Raw genomic sequence first — 20,513 nt, 5'->3', positions numbered from 1 at the left:
TGATTCAGAAAGGTATTTAGTCTTGTGCCAGCCCTTAAGAGAATGACGTTAGTAAAAGAAAGAAGGAAGTTTTAGGTATGGTATTTGTGAGCAGAATTTTCCTGTTAAAATTTGAGATATCAGATAGATATTTTCCTGTAGGAGGTAAAGCCTCTTATTTGGCTGTTAAGTTTCAGTCTTTCATCCATAATTTGAAAATATATATATATATATATATATATATATTTAAAAAATCTACTGATTTTCTGTATTCCCCCCACACACACATATACAATGTCCATATTATATATAGCTGTCCTCCTAGCATATATCTTGCCTATTCCTGCTACCAGTGCACACACATAAGGAAGATGTGCCAAACCTGTGAGTGTAAGTAAGTGTTGGGGATGCAAGGGGGTTTTTTTTATATGTATGCATTATGTTATGTTTGTATATACAAGTTATATGTGCTCATGTCAAGGGAGCAGTTAAGAGACCAGTTTCATGCTGTAGGAAACACAGAACAGAACTATACATGGCTGGAATAAAAGCAGCTCCAAGCCTGGAGGGCTTGCTTTCTGAATATACAGGGCAGATGTGGTTTTGGGAAAAGCAATAATTTAGATGCAAGGTGGTCAGTGTTGGGATGGACAGGTCATATCAGGGCTATCTCTTTATACTTAATAAATTATTCAAAATGTACAAAGTCATTTGGAGTGTGTAGGAGGTTACCAAAGAGAGATTAGCTGAGAGGGGGAAAAATCATGAAAAATATACTTTTTTTCCCCTAAAACAACTTAAAGAATTTTTTTGTTTAATTCTAATTGTTATTGAGAAGAATCTGTTAGAAGAAACTGTTATACAGTAATTTGGTAACACGAACCTGTAGCTTTCCCTTTAACTACATAAAGCCAGGAGACTGCCTTTGCCTGTATTTAGAGTCAGGACTCAAGTATTCAGGTAAAATAAGGGAAGAGAATAATTGGAAAATGTCTAGGAGAGACCTCAGGTGCTCTTCTGGTACATCTCTCTGTCTAAAGGCCGTTGGTTTATTATCTGAAAGCCTGTGCTGCAGGCATTGGTGTCCAGCGCCAATTACTGTCCCTTGTCAGTCCTTAGTGCTTTTACTCCCGCACTGTGAGTTTAACACACTTCCCAGTCTGCTGGATGAATTGCTCGTGTAGTTGTACCCTAAGCCAGTGCTGTCAAAATAATCCAGTTTATGGAAAAATATACATATAAAAGCCATTAAACTAGCCCAGGCATCTTGACTGAAGGCATGGAAGCAATTACATGAGCAGTTATACTGGCAGATTTGGTAGGAGGAGGTAATCCTGGCTCAGCCTCAAACGGAGCAGGATGTGTGTTGTTCTCCTGGCTGTGCAGTTCAGCTGGTACGTAAAAACGTCTCAGAAAATACAAGAGGAAAATACACCAGCTGTTTTGTTCAAAAGCAAAGAAAAACCTTAATGTRGAGTTTCATGCCCCCTCTTGAGTATCATCCTTCAGGAACGGTGTTCAACAATGCTTAAACCTCTGAGAGCCTCAACTCAGAGCTACGGTACAGCTTTAACTCTGCAGCAGCCTGAGCTGTCTGTAGCCACTTGGGAATTGGCAGTGTGTGAGTTGTGCAAGAACATTAACCGGGGAAGGGATTTATTGGAGCAACACACTGGCTGTTTTGTCAGGAGGCAGTGTGGAGACATAGCTGGAGAGACTTGATGAAACTGCAGTATCTTGAAACACGATATGAAGAGGTAGGGACATGAGGCAGTCTTACCACTGTTGTGGGATCTGAATCTCTTTCCCTGGCATTATACATGTGCGCAAAGGCAGTGATCGTCTCATTGCTGAGATCTAGAGGTTGCATCAACAGCAAAGCACTGGGGTTTTCCTGCCTTGGTACTGTAAGTGGGGGGATATGAGAGAGCTCTGCACATTCAGCGATGGGTAAGTGAGATGGAGCTAATGTAAGATGGGATCCTGAGTAAGAGAGGTTGTTAAATATATCAGCTGTGGGTTTGTTCTGCCAGGTCGCTACTTGGATGAAGGACAGAGGTCTGTGCTGGCATTTAGTCCTCGCGACTCTCTGAGCCGAGGCAGGAGCCGAGGTAGGTGCTGCCATGCCTGTATGCTCCCTGTCCTGCGAGAGCTGTATAACCTTGAGGGAGAGCTGCTGATGTGTGTAATGGGTAGGTTATGTTGGKCAGTGAAAAAAGACAGAAATAAAGGCTAACCCGATGTATAACTAAACTCCTTATTTGCCCCAGAGGTTCAATTACTGAGCCACAACACTTTGAGGAGGAGCAAGGTACTGAAGCCCTTGTTTGGCTTAGAGGCAAGGCAAAGCAATCAACAAAATTTCCATGTAGTTGTTTGGTTGTATTTGTTTCCTGCAAAACTTGGCGGTAATTGTGACATATATGGCCAGCAAGTTGCTCTAGGTCAGTATGATGCTGTTGCTAATATGATTCTGCCTAGCTCTGGCTGCATTGCAGATCTCAAAGTGCTTTTCATTTTTATTCCCACAGAGCCAGCTGCGAAACCTGAGGCATGACGAGGTGAAATGCTTCAGTCAGTCACGTACATACGTATACGCTAGTTGAAACTGCCTCAGTAGCTGTTAATGCATGAGCATCCAGTCCGCCTCTCCTGCCAAGGCCCCTTCTTTCTCCTGCAGCTAGGCTGCTGCAGTCATGACCCTGGGCTCCCTTTCCTGATTCCTCGCTCCCTTGTAGCCTTTAATTTTGTACTGCAAGATTTGCTGAGGGTTAAATCTGCGTTGTCCTGGGGTCTTATTTTTAGAATCTTGAAAATAGGCTAAAGTACAAAAAGATTTTTCTGACAGTTTAGGGAACCAATCTAGGGGTTGCAGAGGTCTGTCGTGTGATCCTTTAGTCTTGTAAGGGGCAGAGGGTCGCCAGGTGTTTGTGTCCTTTTGGAACTGCACATGACTGCATCGAGTCCCCTCCCATCCTTTCCCTTGATCTGCTTTCAAAACTTCTCTCTTTCCTCATCCACTCACTTTTCTCCTTTCCTGCAATCCTCTGYACCTCGGTGCTATCCCAGATGTCTTCTCCCTCCTCCACCTTCATCTTTGCCAGCAAGCAGCTGTACACATTATCTATTTATTTTTTCTAGAAGCTACATGAGCTTTCTGCATTGTCAGCAAAACACAGTTTTCATTTCTCTCTGAATCAATTTTAAGGAGCCATTGATGGAGGTGGATTTTAGGAAAATGCCTACTATTTGTTTTCAGATTTCTACCAGGACAGGTTTCAAACATTAATATTCCAACTAGGAGGCTAGTTCAAGGCATAAAGCTAACCAGAGGTTGCTGAGACTGGCACACCAAAGAAATATTTTAGCTAGGCTTTCTGACTCTGTCGCAGCCTTTTTGAAAGAGCGAATATTATCCAGGGGTGATATACAGATACTGGCTGTGATATCATCACTAATTTGCCAGGAAAGCAGGCTATGCTGTGTTACCTGAGCTAGGTTGTATTGCTGAGGTCAGTTGGGGGTTTGTCAAAATGACGGTTTAATCCCCAACTCTGCAAAAAAAAAACCAAAATTGGCAGAAGCTGTTGACCTTGAGAAGTGCTGGGCTTCCAGGAAGCCGTATTGCCGCTGCCCTGTGTTCACGTGAGTGCAGATTCTATCACTGACCCTTTCCTCTGACCCTGGGGACTCCACATTTCAAAGAGTGTGAGCAGGCAGATGGATTTTATTAGACTTAGAAGAGCCAGTTTTTAAACAGAAAAGGCTTTCAACCTTATCTTTAATGGAATAGTGTTGACATGGAAATCTTTCTTTGTCTTTCCTTGCTGCTTGCACTCTTGCTTTTCCCTCCTTCTCTCCCCCATCCTCAGTGTAGTTTTTAAAAACTACCTGAGCACTGCCCACCTATTGATCACGTTGGCAGCTGTTCGTCGTATCAAACACTTTCTATATATGCTTACCTTGTGTTCGTTTTGGCTGAAGGTACAGCCTAATTCTGCAAATGTTTACCCCTGGCCGTGCTCCCGCTGACATCTGCAGCAGAGTAGCAAGTCCAGCTGTTGGCTGAAGCATTCGTAGCAGCAGCTGCTAGCTGTTTGGGGTAGGGATCTTTTAGAAGTTTTGTATTGCGTCCTATGCACGCAGTATATTTTTTACTAATACCCTTCCAAGATAAAAGGCAGCAAGGATGACAGCCACTGTAAGGACTAATTAGCCGAAAGCTTCTGTCTCATTTGGCATAATCCAGATGTTATCCTGTTGATTTCAAGCCTGTTTTTCAAGTGCAAAAACTGATGCACAGGAATTGAGATTGGGTCTACCCCACAGACTTTTGCCAAGGAGGCTGTCAGTCAGGGCTTTGATGAGGTGTGTGATCTTTGGCCAACACAGCTGGGCTGACAGGAAGTCCCCTGCACTGGCTTTGGCTGGTTATACCAGCAAAACCTTGTTTTCGATGGTATTGCTGAAGTGGGGGAGGAGAAGCTATCCTGCAAGTTCAGCGTTGCCTGTGTTATGAGCTTTATCAGTGCTGAGCTCTCTTTACTCATCCCGTACATACCAGTCCAGCTGCACTGCCAGCCTCCCTACTCAAGAGCTGGCCTAAGTAGTTGCATTCCTTTATTTTTGCAGTTGTGAGGTTCCTGTTAGGAAGTCAGGATTGTGCTTGGTTTTATTTTTTGTGTGCCTTTTTTTAAATTCAAAGACTTACTTGAATGCATTTTTTAAAATGTACATCGTGTTCCCGAGAAGGCTTTGATCTTGTTAATCTTTTCATCTATGCATCAATTTGTTGTGCAAGAATGCTGGAACATGCTTTTATTGTGGTATGGGGATTTCTTCGTTTTTTGTTTTCTTTTTTACATCGTTCAGAGGAGTTCTGTTTCCTGAGGCTCTCCCTCTGGCTTGGTCCTACATGAAAGTTGACCATAGACATGTCAGGTTTTAGGGTGTCGGTTTAGGCCATGTTTTTGCATTTTCTTTGCAGAGATTTGCTGATCTCAGATGACAACAATTCTTTCTCTATACTGACATTAAGATAAAGAAAGCATTTGGGGCAAGTCTGCAAATTCAGTTGCAGGCAGTCCTGAGCTGTCTCTGCCCATCCCCAGCACGCAGGATGCAAGGCAGCTTTAAACCCAAAGTCTTGTGGTTGCTACACCACGTGGCAGAGTTTGGACTAACTTACCGGCTCCCTCTGTCCATGTTATTAGGTTGAGCAATTGGTGTGCTGATGCTGTTGTGTGTCATTTGGTAGATTCAGGGCATGGGCAATATGATTCAGATCTGTCTGCATTTGGCCACATAGACCTAGCCTTAATCGTGGTTACTTACATATACTCTTCTCCTCTAGTTCTTTCCATAGATTTAGACCATAGGTAGAACTTTCATATTTAGGGCTATGCTTTTCTTAAATATATGCTTCCTTGTGCTACTAGCTGTAATAGCAAAAACCCTTCCATGAATACAGTTATATCTGTAAAAAGTAATGTTCTGTAGTATAACTTTAGCCCAAGTAAAATAAACTTTACCAGTGCACTTATCTCCAATATATGGGATTAGTCACTTTGGCTTAATTAGCTATGCCAGCTAACCCTTCAAGTGAAGACAGAATTTTAGGCCTTACTTTGATATTAATTTCAGCTGGAGCACCGGCTGGTCACGTGTTCCTAGCTCTGTGTTCTCCTTGGCACAGTTGAACTGGACTGGGAAAATGATTTGGCTGAAAAATATGTAGGTATGTATGTATTCTTTTTTTGGGAAGGTTGTTTTTCCACCGGGTCAATTCCCTCATTCTGTTCACAATAACAGATGCACAAAAAACTTTTATGCTGGCATAGCCCAGAGGGCTTAGTGGGAACACCAATAAGTAGTTACGGGAAGAAAGATAGTTTTGGGGAAGAGAAGGAAGAGCTGTTTGGCAGCCAAAAAACAAACTAAAAAAGCTAACCTATTACCAGTTTACATACCTAAGAAAATTCAAGTGTTTTTGCTTGTCAGATCCTCATTGAAGATATTGGGGTTCAGGTCAGGTCCCTCCTCACTCTGCTTCGTGTAAACCAGAAATTGCTCCACTTAACTGTTGGTGGTGTCATGGTAATAAGAGCTGATTACTTTGGGAAAAGAACCAGTCCCTTTGTTTCTGACTGTAGCTGTGCAGACAGAGAGTTTGACTTGTGGTAATGATGTGTAGGTTGGGCCAAAGAAGATTGGAGCGTGAACAGCAGCCAGGTGGTAAATGTGCTGGCAAAGCACAAAACCGGCTTTGAGTGACTTCTCCATCACAGACATCCTCACTTAAACACTTCTCTGTGGGCCAGTGGCATGCTCAAGGACTGCAGAGGTGGACTGAGGTGTCTCATATGCTTTGTATGGACCTCTCTGGAGCAGCAACACTAGGATGCACCTTAAGATCTTTGAATATTTGTTGTCCTTTATATTGTTGACCCATTGCAGGTAAGTGTAAACTTCTTGGTTTGTGAAAATGTAGTGAATTTCTCTTTCTACTTTATCTTTTACCTAGGTCTTGAGGGAGTCTAATAAATTGGCCGAAATGGAAGAGCCACCTTTGCTACCAGGAGAAACTATTAAAGACATGGGTACGTGAAAAGGATATTTCTTACTGCTTGCTGACCAAATAGAATATCCACAGAGCAAAATATCTTGGTGCTCATTCACCAGCAACAGCAGACTGCTGACATTTTGAGGTGCATGGTCAAGSTGGTTCATTAATCAAGTCATTATGCATACAGTGAGCCAAGGTAACTATATATCTACTCTTAGCGTGGAGCAGATACAAGGCAGTTCAACATATTTCAGCATCAGTGATGAGAGATTGAGACAGTTTGTACTGCATTTGCATTTGTTGTATCCTGAGAGCACACAGATGCGTTGTTTCAAGGTGCGCTCACCACAGATAACTTCTTAGGTTGACATAACATAATTATGTGTTGAATCTCCATCAAAAACTGCAGGAAAGTGGCAGTGTTACTGCAGAGAAGTTTTAGTGTTATGGGGTTGGAGTTCTTTTTGTCTTAGCCAGACTTTGTGACATGGAGCAGGTTTGCTGATGTGCTTCACAGCCTAGAAGTTTGAGTAAGCCTCTTGATTAACTTTCTGTAAAAGATTTTGCATTCATTAGTTTAGCAGTGTTGACATTCTCCTTCATCGTGTTCTCTACCTCTTAAAATGAAGAAAGCATCTTTGGTCCTAAAAGTAAAAACTTAATGCTTAATCCTTCTTTCTTCCTTTTCTAAAGACTCTGAACTCTTACTCCAAACATGCAGTGCAGACTGATATCTAATTCATCCTGTGGGGATACAAATAGCCCTGACAGCAAGACCATATTTTAGAGGGTTCCTGGGAAATGGTTTTAAAGAACAGTCCCCAGTATTTTAGCTGTTCCCAAATGACACAGTGAGCCATGTAAGTCTATAAAAGCAGGAAGCTTTAAGCAGATCAGACAGCAGCTGCCTGGTTCAAAAAGAAATTAAAGGTAGCAAAAAGGAAAACTTACATTATTCATCAACAGTATTGTATCCTATTACAAGTGGCAGGAAGGTTGAGTGTAATTCTCTTTGTATTTTATCAGGAAGGGAAGAAAAATTATTTCAGCTAACATTAAAATCTAGGGTAAAACTGGCCCTATTAAAAAAAAAGGGAAAAAAAAAAAGAAATCCATAAGCAGTGGAATTAATAATTCCTGATTTCCAGTATCTTTCTCCCATATGAATTCTCTTATATCTAACAAAGACTGAGTTTATTAGACTTTCCCTTGATAGTAGCACTACAACCTCTCTCTTGATATCCATTTTCACAAACAGTGAAGGAATTTAATACCTTGGAGATCCCTATCCATTGGATAGAGGCTGCTGAAATCATACAACAATGCTAGGGTTAAGGTCAGACAAGCAGACACATGTTCATGTGTGTAGCTGTGCACTGTAATTAAGTACAATTGTTTCCTTAGGAAAACAGGCTAATAAAATGCAAACGTGGAAAGTGGCATGGCTTATAAACTGACAAGACCAGTGTTTGAGATAATGCCTAGGACTCCTTACCTAGAAAATATTTTTCTAGCATCTTCCCTTTTGACTCAGAATTGTTATTCCTTTTTAGATGTATATGCATGCTCTTTTCGTATTAGTAGATTTAACTTTATTTTTAAAACCTTTTTCAGACTTGTATTTTGAATAATGAGAGCTAGTGGAAAAGCCAAGCAGGCTGTTCTCCTCCTTATTATGGGTTTCAGGATTCTGCTTTCCTGTGTTCAGTCTACTCTTTGAAAAATGTTGATTAATAGTTGGCTAATAATCAAACATTTGGTTTAGTTAAAGCTTTCCAGAAACATTTTGAGTTTAATTGACTTTCCAACAAATAGACTTCCATTAAAAGGAATAAATAAATAATGAAATTGCTAGCATATATATTTTCACCAAAAACTGGGCTGTTTAGTTTGCTCCACACTAGTTTGCTACACTCATCCTTTTTCCTCTGAACTTTCTAGTCAGGGCTCTGAAAGCAATCAAAACCAGTTCTGGCTGATGTTAATGCTACTCTGCTGACCATGCCTGCCCACCAGCTCTTCTTTTTCAAGGATTCTCCCCATGTCCAACTCTGGAGAGTTTGGTGATGACTATGTAGAAGCAGAGCTGATGTAAGGATGATTTAACTATATGTGTTGCTGGTGCCCTAGAATAAGGCAACTCTCTCTTTCCCTCTCCTATGGCTAAATCACACAAAATAAGGGTATGGAAGAAACTGAGGTTCCTAGCATGACACCCCCCAGTCTAACGGCTCCTGTACGTGGTGGCTGTCACCCGTTTGACAGGCAAGCTTTCTCATGGATTTTACATAGCCCTTGCATAATGGATCCCTTAGGAATTAGAGGCTTCACATTATTAAGATGGTCCTGTGTTTTTGTTTTCTYTTTCAAATTTCATGAATCTGGCAGCTATAGTCCATGGGTCTCTTCCTGAAAGGGTTTCTGTGTGTCTGAGGAGTATCACTGCTTATTGGTAATAGTGTAAACTGTTGCTGCGGCACAGCCAGACAACTGCTTTAGTGACAGAAAACGTGGTGGGTCACTGGTGGGAGGCGGGGGGAAGCAGCTTGAATGTTGGCATTTTTAATTGATATAAAACAGAAGGGCAGTTAGGGGAGGTGTTTGCTGTGGAAAACCAGCAGCAACTCTCACCTTTTGCTGGAACAAGTGAGAAGCGTTTGAGGCATTTTAAAAAGGGGACTGTTTTGAGTCACCATCACTCAGGTTCWGAAATAATTGAATTGTTGCAGGGAAACTTGATCACTGACTTGAGACTTAAAGTCACTGGCAATTGGGTGCTATACAGATTTTTGGCTGCTGTAAATTGCTGTTGCTCCGCTGGCTTCAATCAAGGCCTTTAGCATGCAGAGCCTCCATCCTGGGGCTGATTCTGTCTTTAAGGGTGTACGGAAGGACCCAAGTATGCTCAAGGTCATTTGCAGGAGAGCTGCTTTCTCTTGTTCTTGATGGCACAAAATAGCTTGCTAGCAATATTTAGCTTTTTTGCAGATTTYTATCTAGCTTCAAATGCATGCATTCAGGGCAGGAATTGTCCCCTCTTTCAGTGCATGGTGTTCTCAACCAGTGGTAATGCATTGCTCAGTGCTAGTCAACAGTTTGCAGCTACGTAGTGGCTTTTGCACTGGGTTAGCAGTTCTGTGTGCAAATGTAGGATTCCAGGTAATGGTGCTTGCTTGGAGTTTGAGGAACACCAGAAGTCTTGTCTTCTTAACAGAGATGAAACTTGCATGTTAGCTCTAGGCAAGAATCCCAGAATAAGCTTGTTTTCATTTCATGGGTAGAGTCCTTAATGTTGCTACTGCTAATTTTGCTTCCATAAGTTAACCGTGAAACTAACTTTCTTTTTTCTTTTTTCCCTTTATTTCCTTAAGCTAAGGATGTTACTTACATCTGCCCGTTCACTGGTGCAATCAGAGGAACTCTTACTGTAACCAATTATAGACTGTATTTTAAAAGCATGGAACGGGTAAGCTTTTGAAACCATCTGCTTTTATTGGCCATTTGATATAAAATGTGTCTTTTCAATCTTCAGACCTAGAGTCTTTTTTAGTGTAATTCTGTATCATCTGTATATGTTGGGGAAGATGGGTGCAAGGGAGCAGGATCTAGTTTTTTTTTTCCTCCTCCCTTTTTAAACTCACAAATTTCAACTGTCTACAGGACCCTCCTTTTGTCCTAGATGCATCTTTAGGTGTAATCAACAGAGTGGAGAAAATTGGAGGTGCTTCCAGTCGTGGGGAGAATTCCTATGGGTTGGAGATTGTATGCAAGGTAATTTTTTGTCTGTATTTTAAAGTAGGAGAAGGGGAAAGTATATTCTAAAAGGTTTTCTCTATAATACCGTAGGAAGTTCTGCAGGATGTTTTCAGTCAGTATGGCTTCACACACTTCAAAAATGTCTGATTTTTAAAAGTCATTTTAGGGATTCATCAGCTCTACTTATTAGAGATGAGACCCAAACCTTTATTCAGGCTTTGTGCTAAACAGTATCTTTTTTCTTCATAATAAAAACCTAGGTCTGCATCCTAATAATTTAAGTCTCAGGTCTTCTGTGTTGCCCACTGGGCTGTGCCAGTCGTTGAGGAATAGAGGATGGGTTTCACTGACCTACATTTAAGGAGCAAGAAAGGGGCAAGTTTTTCCCAGAATTGTTAGCTTGTGTCCACCTGCTGTTGTACTTTGGTGAGGAGTGGGGATTAAACTTCAGCCCTCCTGGCCATTCTTTCATTTTTTTTTCAAGGTAGTACACATTCAAAGTATGCTTCTCAAGAGCTCTTGGAATCACTGAAAATTAAAATTTTAATATAATTGCTTATCACCTCATTGTGCCTAATGATCTTGGACCCACAAAGTAAATAAAGTCACCATCCCCAGCTGTATGTCTGTAGCTCAGTTGCTCAYAAAGGCACAGTCCCTCTGCTCTCCCCAGTGGCAGTGTGGAGAGAAGTGAGTTCTGACTAGGATAGGTCTCAGGCTGCTTAGAGCTCTTGCCTGACCTTCTCCCTCCCCCCCCAAATAGAAATAATGCCACTTTCTGGATAAGGGTAGATGGGGGCAAGAAAATGAGCCCCGAATAGCTCTGATCACTGCTGTGATTTCTAGGCACTAGGAAGCTAAGCAGACTCACAAGGTGTGGGCACACTGARTCAAGGGCAGCTGATATCATCTATACCAAATCACTCAGCTGTCCCTGAGTCTGCTGCAGTCATGATCTTCTCTGACTAACAAGGGTGCCAGCTGCTGGCAGGTCAGTTAGTTCCCTGTTTTGCTCTGAATTCCTAGTCATCTACTCAGCCATATTGCCTACATGCAGATTTACACACAATCTCATTTGATGTGAACTGCATTGTTTCCCGTGGTAGGAAACCCAGGCACAAACTAGAGGATCGATGTGTTGGCCGTGCACACAACATATATACACACCAGCCCAGGACACTTGGTCCAGGAGATAGTCTGTAGTGCTGCTAACAGAGCAGTACAGATACATCTTACACATCCTGCAATTTGCTCTATCTGAAAACAATTACCTAGTCTAAACAACGTAAGACGGTGAAGTCTTCTGCTGTCTATCTCATTCTCTGACTTACTGTATGATCTTCATATGCTTGAACTTGGTAGTTTATTTCCTGCTGGTGACTTTTGAACTGTTTGTTACAAGTGTCTGCATTTTGTGCTTGCCTGAAAAATCTTGGCATCTTAAATCTTGGCTTTATTTCATTTCTGAATTTGATTTTGTAGATGAGAACAGAAAAGAGGTCTTGGGTTACTCTGCTTTGTGGAAACAGTGCTGCTGTGCAAAGCGGAGTTCTTAGTTTCTTATCTCCTCTCTAGTGCTCCGAGAGATATGGGAGTTTTGAAGGGAGATGGCATCAGTTGTTTTGCACTGGATTAGTGGGACTTAGGTTCCCTATGTGCGGTAGCTCTAGGGCAGTGTCCTGCTCAGAGACAGGCTCTGTGATCAGCAGTACTTTGTAAGTCATGTCTTGGCTTCAGTGGCCTGTAAGAGGTGGGACATCAGCCTCGCAAAGTTCTACCAATCAGACATAGCTCGTCCCTGAGCTGTGTCTCTCCTCAGTGTTTCGGCAAATAGGGAGCCTTGTGAAGAGGCAAGGTGCTGTCAGTAAGGCACTTCCGCATACTCCAYCCACTCCTGCAGATTATGGCAGGCTTTGTTGGAGGCTACTGATGGCCATTGAACCAAGCCCAAAATTGCAGTGCAGTACTATTCAAAGTAGGATATAAACCAGTACTAGAAAGAGCATCATGATGTGACTCTATTCGGAATGCTGGCTTTTGGAGTTCCTTTGTATGTTGAAGTGGTTGAGATATCTATGACTTGATTTTCCTCTTTTTTCCTAGGATATTCGAAACTTGCGGTTTGCTCATAAGCCTGAGGGGAGGACCAGACGATCTATATTTGAGAACTTAATGAAATATGCTTTCCCAGTTTCAAATAATCTGGTACGTTTTTATTTTTTCAATGATACCAAAGCATGCGGAATGGCAATAAGTAGCTTTGTTCAGTTCTATCTACTTGGTACAATATTTGTATGAAGTTTTCCCTGAGGGAGAGTAAATGGTGGTTTAAATCCCTCTTAGAATTACTTCTTTTGGAATTTAGGTTGTATTGAAAACAGAAAAAGTTTGTGACCATGGAGGTAGATTCTGTCATGGATGGAAAATGACTTACTGATGCTCACATCCCTGTAATGGAGGGCGAATGTTCAAAGCACAGTGATATCCATCTGATACCACAGCTGATACTCACTGCACTGCTCTCAGATCTGAAACGGAGTTTTTTTTTTTTTTTTCATATTATGGCTCTGCAGTTGTTGCTTCAAATACTGGTTGAAATAATCCAGTTCTTAATAATGATCTAGTTCTTGATATGTAAAAGCCTTCTTGCCCAAGCATTCTTTTCTTTCTCTTTTTAAAAATAAACTTCTTGGGGTGATGAAGTACTAGATAATAGACAAGCAAGATAATGGGGACAGAGGAAGGTACATAGTTGTACTAATTACTTTGTACAGTAAGCATGTTGATCCTTTTCACAAAGCCCTAAAAGGAAAATAGTCCAGAAGAGAGGAGAGAAAAAGGACTAGTCATGAGTTATTATCTGAGATATTAAATATCCTGGAAATGAGCTTTGAGTACTTAATGATAAATCTTCTTTCTTTCAGCCACTTTTTGCATTTGAGTACAAAGAGGTTTTTCCAGAAAATGGATGGAAGGTCTACGACCCTATTTGGGAGTATAAAAGACAGGTGGGTACTGTGCTCTATCCTTTCTCATGCTCTTCACTCTTCAGAAGTGAGGCTCTGTGCTGAAGTAATTACAGATTGCATGGAATGGAGAACAAACCTGCTGCCAAATGTCTTGCAGGCTGGGTTAGGACTTTTTTCTCCATAGTACAGTGATTGATGACAGCAGTACAACTGTACAGATAGTAGCATCCACAGATGCACGAGTGGGAGATTTACTTAGACTGTAGAAAGCTAAGTTTAGGCTTTGGTACAAATACCTGTTGCCCTGGCTTAGTCATCAGCCACTGCTGGCAGTGAGAAGCTGGGGGTGCATTTTGCAGGTACATGCATCCGATTTTTGAGTTTCATACTCAAGATCTTCCTTGTATCAGTTTTGATTCTTTCCATTTTTAAAAACATTTTTAACTAAAAATCTATCAAATACTCCAAACAGGAACTTAGAAGGAAAAAAATTAAATGTAGAATGCCTTAATTTTCTTGGGGAATGTTTTAGGGATCAGCCTTGAGAGAGTTATAATTAACTATAGCTTAAAAAAGGCAGGTGGAGTATGTCCAGACTAGGCTGGTCAAAGATCTTAATGAGTGTGAAGTGGCAAGCTATCGTTTAGAAACACTGGGATATACCTGGATAAAAACTTGAGTGGTCCTTCCTGGGGAAAAATGGGGAATTTATTATTATTATTATTATTATTATGAGATGACTCTTGTAATAAAGATCTCAAGTTTAGAAAACAACATGATTTCATGACAGTTCTGCCCTGGCCACTGTAAACTTTTGCTTCATCCAGATCTGTCAGGATAAAACTAATTTTCCTTTGTAAAATTAAGAAATCTACAGCCATGTAATTTAGAGATCTATTTGGGTCTTTCATAAATATAACGGAAGAAGTCCTGTGGCCTAGTGTAGAAGCTCATCTGAYCCCAGACATCTAAAAGCTAAGCCAGGGATTTGTTTTACCAGCTTTAGCTTTGTAAAATCTTGGCATGCGTTCTAAGCTGGTATTCTAGGCCTGTCATTAACAGATGGGGAGAGAGAGATTGCCTATYGGGTGTGATCTGTTCCCTCCTAAAATAGCTGTCTAAGATCACTGGCTTCTAGGCTTCTAAATGAAGGTGAATTAAATCCCACCTCTGTTGTCTTCATCTCAAAGAAGTGTACATTTTGCAGTGAGAAAACCACAATCTAAAATCCTAGTAGGGACAAACTCCAGGGACAAATTTGGAAGTAAATGCTTCCTGCTTCTCAGTCCTGGTATTTCTCTTTTTAGAATACAGGCTTTTCTGTGCACATTAYCTTTTATATTGTAACTGGCTGTACCCTGTCAGAATCTTAGTTATGTAGTGAGTGGATACCTAAATGTACAAGTATGTGATCTGTAGCATTTCATGATCTTCCTGTAAAGAAAATGGGCCTTGTAAGTTGTGGTATCTTTGTTTCAGATCACATGCAATGACAAACTTTACAAACAACAGGGTTATGTTTGTGACATTGGTGCAACCCATACTTGTTTTATAATTACCTATTTTTGTATCATTTTTGGGTAGACATGAAAAACAAGTGGCAGCATTTATGTCAAGAAACCAAATCGATGTCAATGTGCTAAAGCCCCTGTCATCTGCTTACACTAATGATTGCAAAAATGTATCTGAAATAGAATTTTTTGCAGATGAAGCCTATCTGAATTTTACCCATGATGGACCACAGTCATTACCATTCCAGATCACTCAATCTATCTTTTCCAATAGCTTATCTCCAGAAGTAACCAATACCAGCTGCTGGAGAAGAGGTAAACCATACTGCAGTAGACATTTATTTAGTGATCTGTCCGGGAGGAGAATTTTATTCTTTTCATTAGAGTTGATTTAGGTCGTGTAGCATGAAGCTTTATGTCTCCAAAACATTTAGATGTTTTGGTTTGTTTATTTAATTTTGGCATTTATAACTATGGATGTTCAATTTATTTGTATGAATGTCTTATCTTTTTTCCTTCTTTTTCTTAATCCAACTAGATTCTGTTAAAGTAATAACAAATACTAAAATAAATCAGGACTATGTCCTGAAATGGCAGCAGGGATTTGTTARCAGTGAAACAAAACTGGCATCATCAGATCAGATAATGGGATTACCTGTCTCTGACTRTATGAATTGTGATCAGAAGTAGAAGAGCAGAACATATGCACTATCTGCAGGACCTTTGGAATTGGTTTAAAAACTAATATAGAAGAGTTGGCCTGGGGCATAAGCAACTGAGCAATATGGCCAGGCGTTAACTTAGTGCATCYTAGGCCAAGTCAGTCATTTCTCTGTGAGAGTAAAACACAAAGAGAGGGGAGTGGAGCAAAAGCAGAAGCCAGCTACCAGGCATCCAGGAAAGACTTTCAGAGTGGGATCCATGGTAGAATCTGTATATATACTGGTAGACATGGCAAGCTTGAATGTAGTATGATTTTTTTTTTTTGAGGTTAGTATAAGTCAATATATAATAGAGATTGTGACAGTTAGGATGCACACTCAGTAAACTCCAGATTTCTCTGTTAGTGTTTTGTGGAAAGATGGAAATATGTAACTTATTAAAAATTTGTGATTGTGTAAAACTATGGGGAGTAATAAACAACCTGTAGAGAACAAAAGGAATTCAGAGAGGTTTGGGATTTAGTCCGTAAGTGAAATCACATGTGGCAAATGAAATTTAAAACTGAAATTGCTCCCTGATTTTTATTACATGCGGACTGGCAGAGTATAAAACAGACTTGGAAAGTGAGTAAGACTCAGTTGAAACCAAAAGGCCTTTAGATGCCTTTGGAGTAACTTAAAGCTTTCATTTTCCTAAACAAGGTGGGGAGCAGTTGGAAAATATTACAAGGAGTTATGAAGTTTGAAATGTGTGATGTTTCCCCACAGAAGTCACGATCCAAACGCATGCTCTGGTCAGATGCCAGAGAGCCACAGTGTATGGCCACAGTATGCTGCTTTCAGGGAAAACATAGAAATGAATGCTTAAATAGGAGGAGCTGGAATTGCCAAGTATTATGTACAACAAGGTTGAGAAAGGTAGAACGTGAGAACAGATTCCTTTTGAGAAATGTCAGATAAGCTTAGATGGTAAAAGTAAGAACTGAATTGGTAAATGCCACATGGTTTAATTGAGACTGTTTCAAAATGAAGCATGGCTCCCTTGTGTTAGGGAAGTCAACTAGGGCTTAGTATCTGGCATAGTACAGGGCAGAGATACCAGCTTGACTCTGGCAACTGTCTTTCATCTGTGTAGGGTTGTGTCTGAGCTAATATGTTCAGACTCTTGGTATCTCATGGCCCAAATTGTCTTTGGGAGAGGAGCTGCTGGTATGTAACTTSGGACCTTCCTGTCTTGCTGGGTCCAGCTCAGGAGGTACTTGTATCCTCAGAATCTGTCGGGCTGATCCAGTAGAGAAATGTGGGAGTGTTTTACTCCATGCAAGGAAATGATTTTTTTTTTTCTTGTCAGTGTTAGGATCCTCATGTGCTTAAATTTAAACTCTTAAGCTTTACAAGGGGCTGGTCTCAGTGTCATGCTGCTGTCTTTAACAGTTTTACACTACAAAGTGAAACTTTCATCTTCTAGAAGATATGCAACATGCTAGGTGAAGCAATAAATGAGCAAGACTGACTAAGGTAAGGGATGAATGACTAGCCAGAGGCAGACTGAGTCTGTTTTGTGTATGGAGATGACACAATGGCTGTGTCTGTATGGGTAGATTAAACAAGTGCTAAGAAGTGTTCCAAGATGATGTTCTCCCTCTCGAGTCCTTGAGCTATGAGTGATCCCCATCTCAACAATCCTTGTCTTCTGTTCGTGATTTTACATTTCTTATCTTCCTGTAGGCATTCTCACAGCTCTTTCTCATAGTTTTGCGATGTTTTCAACCTCAACCATTACGTGATTCTGTGATTCTGTGAAGGTTGGCAGCCATGTTCCCTAACAGCTTCTGGATCTTTATACCTGCTGTTAGCTAAGGATACCTGAGTTCCTCCTGCTGGTACACACACAGACTGCTCTCAGTGCCAGTCTTGAGTCTCCTAAAGATTCTTGAGTTATAGCTGTCACAGTCTAGATTGATTTGATAGTAGACTTTTGGATCCTTAAAACTCCCTTGAAGCACTGTGAAATGTATTCTGTATGAGGAAATCCCAACAGGCTATATATTATGTTTGGCTTTCTCTATTGAATCTAGCTAGAGAAGCATGCAAACTTGAAGGAGGATAAAGGAACAAGTTACACTACATCATGGCAAATATCCTTAGAAGATGCATATCCAGCTACTCTCTAGTCAGCTCTTCTAGCCTACTTTGCTTCAAGTTCTGCTTGCTTCAAGTCCTTGAAGAAAGCCACACTCTGATTCCAAAGCCCTATATGGGTGCTTTTCCCATGTCAGGGGAAAGTGATGTTTCCTGTGATGCAAGGGAAATGAGAACCTCCCTGACATCCACCATTTTTTTTTTTTTTTTAAAGGTTGACATGGATTTTCTTGGTGTGGTCTACAACAAAGGAAAAATGTCATTTTAATTTATGGTGGAATGGTGGCTGAAAGACTTATACCTTCAGAAGTATCAATTTTGGACCAAGCAGCATGTGTTAAAGCCATTCTGTCCAGTGCTGTGGAGACAATCCTTTTTAGTGCCAATGACTGCTTAATCTTTTCAGTGAACATTGGTTGAGTTACAGGCAGCAGGCAGAGGAGTCTTCTTCTATCTGACTGATTGTCAGCTCCAATTTTCTTTGCATGGATGTGCCAACACTGTAGTTTTAATTCAGATTGGAAGGAAATCTGTAGCCTCTGTAGCATTGCAGTGCAGTCACATAGTTATTAGGATTACTTTGGAAATAATTTAGTCATTTGTCATTAGTTCATTTTCAGGTAGTAACTAATCTTATCATAGCTGACAAACAGAAGGCAGCTAAAAGCAAGTCTTGCTCTTCCCTGGTTGACTAGCAGAGCTAATGGACCCAGGAGATCCTGTCCTTGCTGCATACAGCAAGGCCTAGAACCCTCTGAGCACACTACAGCTGTCAGTATGCTTGGGTTATGTATATACACTAGTTGTTCCAGATTTCTGCCACTTCTTTGGCTTCAGACAGTGCCAGCAATGTCTTTCCTCTTAGGTACTCTTGAATCTGGCAGCTCTGTTAATCCCTTGCAGTAATAACATTTCCTTCCCAATGAGAGCTCCATTGCCACAGGTGGTTCAGAAGCTGGTATGACCAATATTAGACAGGAAGTCTAACCTCTCCTCAGATTTCTGACCATGACCTGTCTTGACTGTATGACTGGCCGCTCTGATGGGGAACCGGCTGCACTCTGTAGGTCAGACATAATGACCACAGCTTGTCTGACTCGCATTAGATTTKTCATTTGTTTCCTCTGCGAGTCATAATGGTAGTAATCACTGTGCACCATCCTTTTTATAATGAAGTCCTGTTTATTAGAACAAAAGCATATATTATTCTAGGAGCTGATGTTCCTCTAAAACAGACTCTCAGCTTAACAATCGGGCCATATTCATTGCATGTAGGAACTGCAGTAGATCCATCGTCTCGTAGTCTTCTCCACAGAAATTCTTTGTGTTGGTACTTGCCCTTCCTTCRACATATATCTGTTTACATCTCTCCTTGTGGGCATGCAGTAGGAATCATGCCCTTTTGATCTGTTAATTCTCAACTTTGACCAAAATTGCCAGGATCAAATTGCCAGGATCTTCCTCTTTGTCTTGCAGGAATGTATCTGAAGATTCTTGTAAGGGAAGCTATTAAGTTGCTTCCYGCTTGGTGCTCTCCCAGCAAAAGTCGGACTGGTACAACCAGAGAGCCTAGCTGGGTAAGAACATAGGAATTACACATTAATGCCCAGATCACATTCAGTCACACAGTTAGTAAGTTTCTGCTGTTTTTAGGTGATTACACAGCTGTGCATCAACAAAGAAGCAGGTCCAAAACAGAGAAGTACCCTCCGGTACATTCCCATACCAAATGGCAGTGCACAAAGCAACACTTGCTGCGTGGCTGCTCTGTATAATACTCTTCAGTTTCTGGTGGAAGTCTCAGTCAACCCAGTAATCTYTTCATGTCTCTTGGCATTGATTTTAGGGTGTTTTACTGCCTATTCTCTCTCCTGACCTCCCATCTATTTCCACCCCTAGCTGTCACTTGCCATGTTTGAGCTAAGGGCCAGGAGCTGAGTGGTAGCAGTCAGCACCCATTCTGTCCTGCTCCTGACTCTCTTGTAAATAGCATGGTGAGAACAGGAAACACAGCTGAGATGCTGGCAGGGGATCCCCTGTATTGAATCTTCTCTAGCTTCCACATTTCAGGTGCTATGGATGAGCTTGCTTGGAGTAATTGTCCTTTTCCTCAGTGTCCTGAGCAAAATGTCTACCTCTCTGGGAGGCAGGTATGAAATGCAAGTTGCTAAGATAATGCAGTCTGGCTTCAGCCCTAAATGTACTTCATTAACAAAAGTTATCTTTAATTTCAGGTCTGAGAATTTGACTGTTTTGAGGTCTCAGAGTAATCCATTTGCTAACCTGCTGTTGCTTCCTCTTTAGGGAATTCCCAATGAAAGCTGGAGACTGACCAGGATTAATGAGCGCTACGAGCTGTGTGATACATACCCTGCTATTCTTGTTGTGCCTGTAAACATTCCTGATGAAGAATTAAAGAGAGTAGCATCTTTCAGATCAAGAGGACGCATACCAGTGAGTATGACAAAAGAAGCCACTTTGATGTGGTTTTACACATACCTTTGGGCCACAAATAATGTCAAGATCAGGTGGAGTGTATTCTAGGGAGCAAACAAATGATCAACGACAATAAAAGTGACAACAAGATGTTTGAGGAGCTAGCAAGCAGTGTTATCTGCTGGAACTACTGTTGTGAAAGAGATGTAGACTAAACTAAAATGTGAAGATAAGATAACTTAACAAAACCCAGACGGAATTTCAAATCAGTTCCTGKGAAAAGCAAAATAGCCCTATTTAGCTGTTCACAATTGTCTGGCCTACTCCATCTTCTAGGTGGAGGGACACTTTTTATCAGTATGTACAAACCTCTTAGTGAAAATGTTTATTAAAATGCAATTATAAGTARGGCAAAAGGCATTGTTGTGATTATTATTTTAGTGGCAACTGAAAATGTCAGCACATTTAATTCTCAAGYATATAAAAAACTAAA

General features: G+C 41.0%; 1 protein-coding gene across 5 annotated transcripts in view; it reads left to right on the top strand.

The window, feature by feature from the left end:
• MTMR2 (myotubularin related protein 2) overlaps positions 1-20,513 on the top strand; it is a 57,519-nt gene that overhangs the window by 26,600 nt on the left and 10,406 nt on the right. For 2 of the 5 annotated variants that reach the window (XM_085309005.1, XM_085309007.1), the window contains 6 exons: positions 6,503-6,578; positions 9,916-10,010; positions 10,205-10,315; positions 12,404-12,505; positions 13,225-13,308; positions 19,889-20,038. In XM_085309005.1, the coding sequence (XP_085165131.1) occupies positions 6,533-6,578; positions 9,916-10,010; positions 10,205-10,315; positions 12,404-12,505; positions 13,225-13,308; positions 19,889-20,038 (588 nt within the window). In that variant the 5' untranslated portion in view covers positions 6,503-6,532. Of the gene's footprint in view, positions 1-6,502; positions 6,579-8,474; positions 8,636-9,915; positions 10,011-10,204; positions 10,316-12,403; positions 12,506-13,224; positions 13,309-19,025; positions 19,162-19,888; positions 20,039-20,513 lie in introns of those variants that run through there. The other 3 variants (XM_085309006.1, XM_085309008.1, XM_085309009.1) reach the window with 3 other exon arrangements.

This window comes from Rhea americana, unplaced genomic scaffold (genome assembly GCF_003343005.1).
Source record: "Rhea americana isolate MKP2758 unplaced genomic scaffold, rheAme1 scaffold_29, whole genome shotgun sequence".
NCBI lineage: Eukaryota > Metazoa > Chordata > Aves > Rheiformes > Rheidae > Rhea > Rhea americana.
This window is presented reverse-complemented; position numbering and strand designations above follow the sequence as displayed.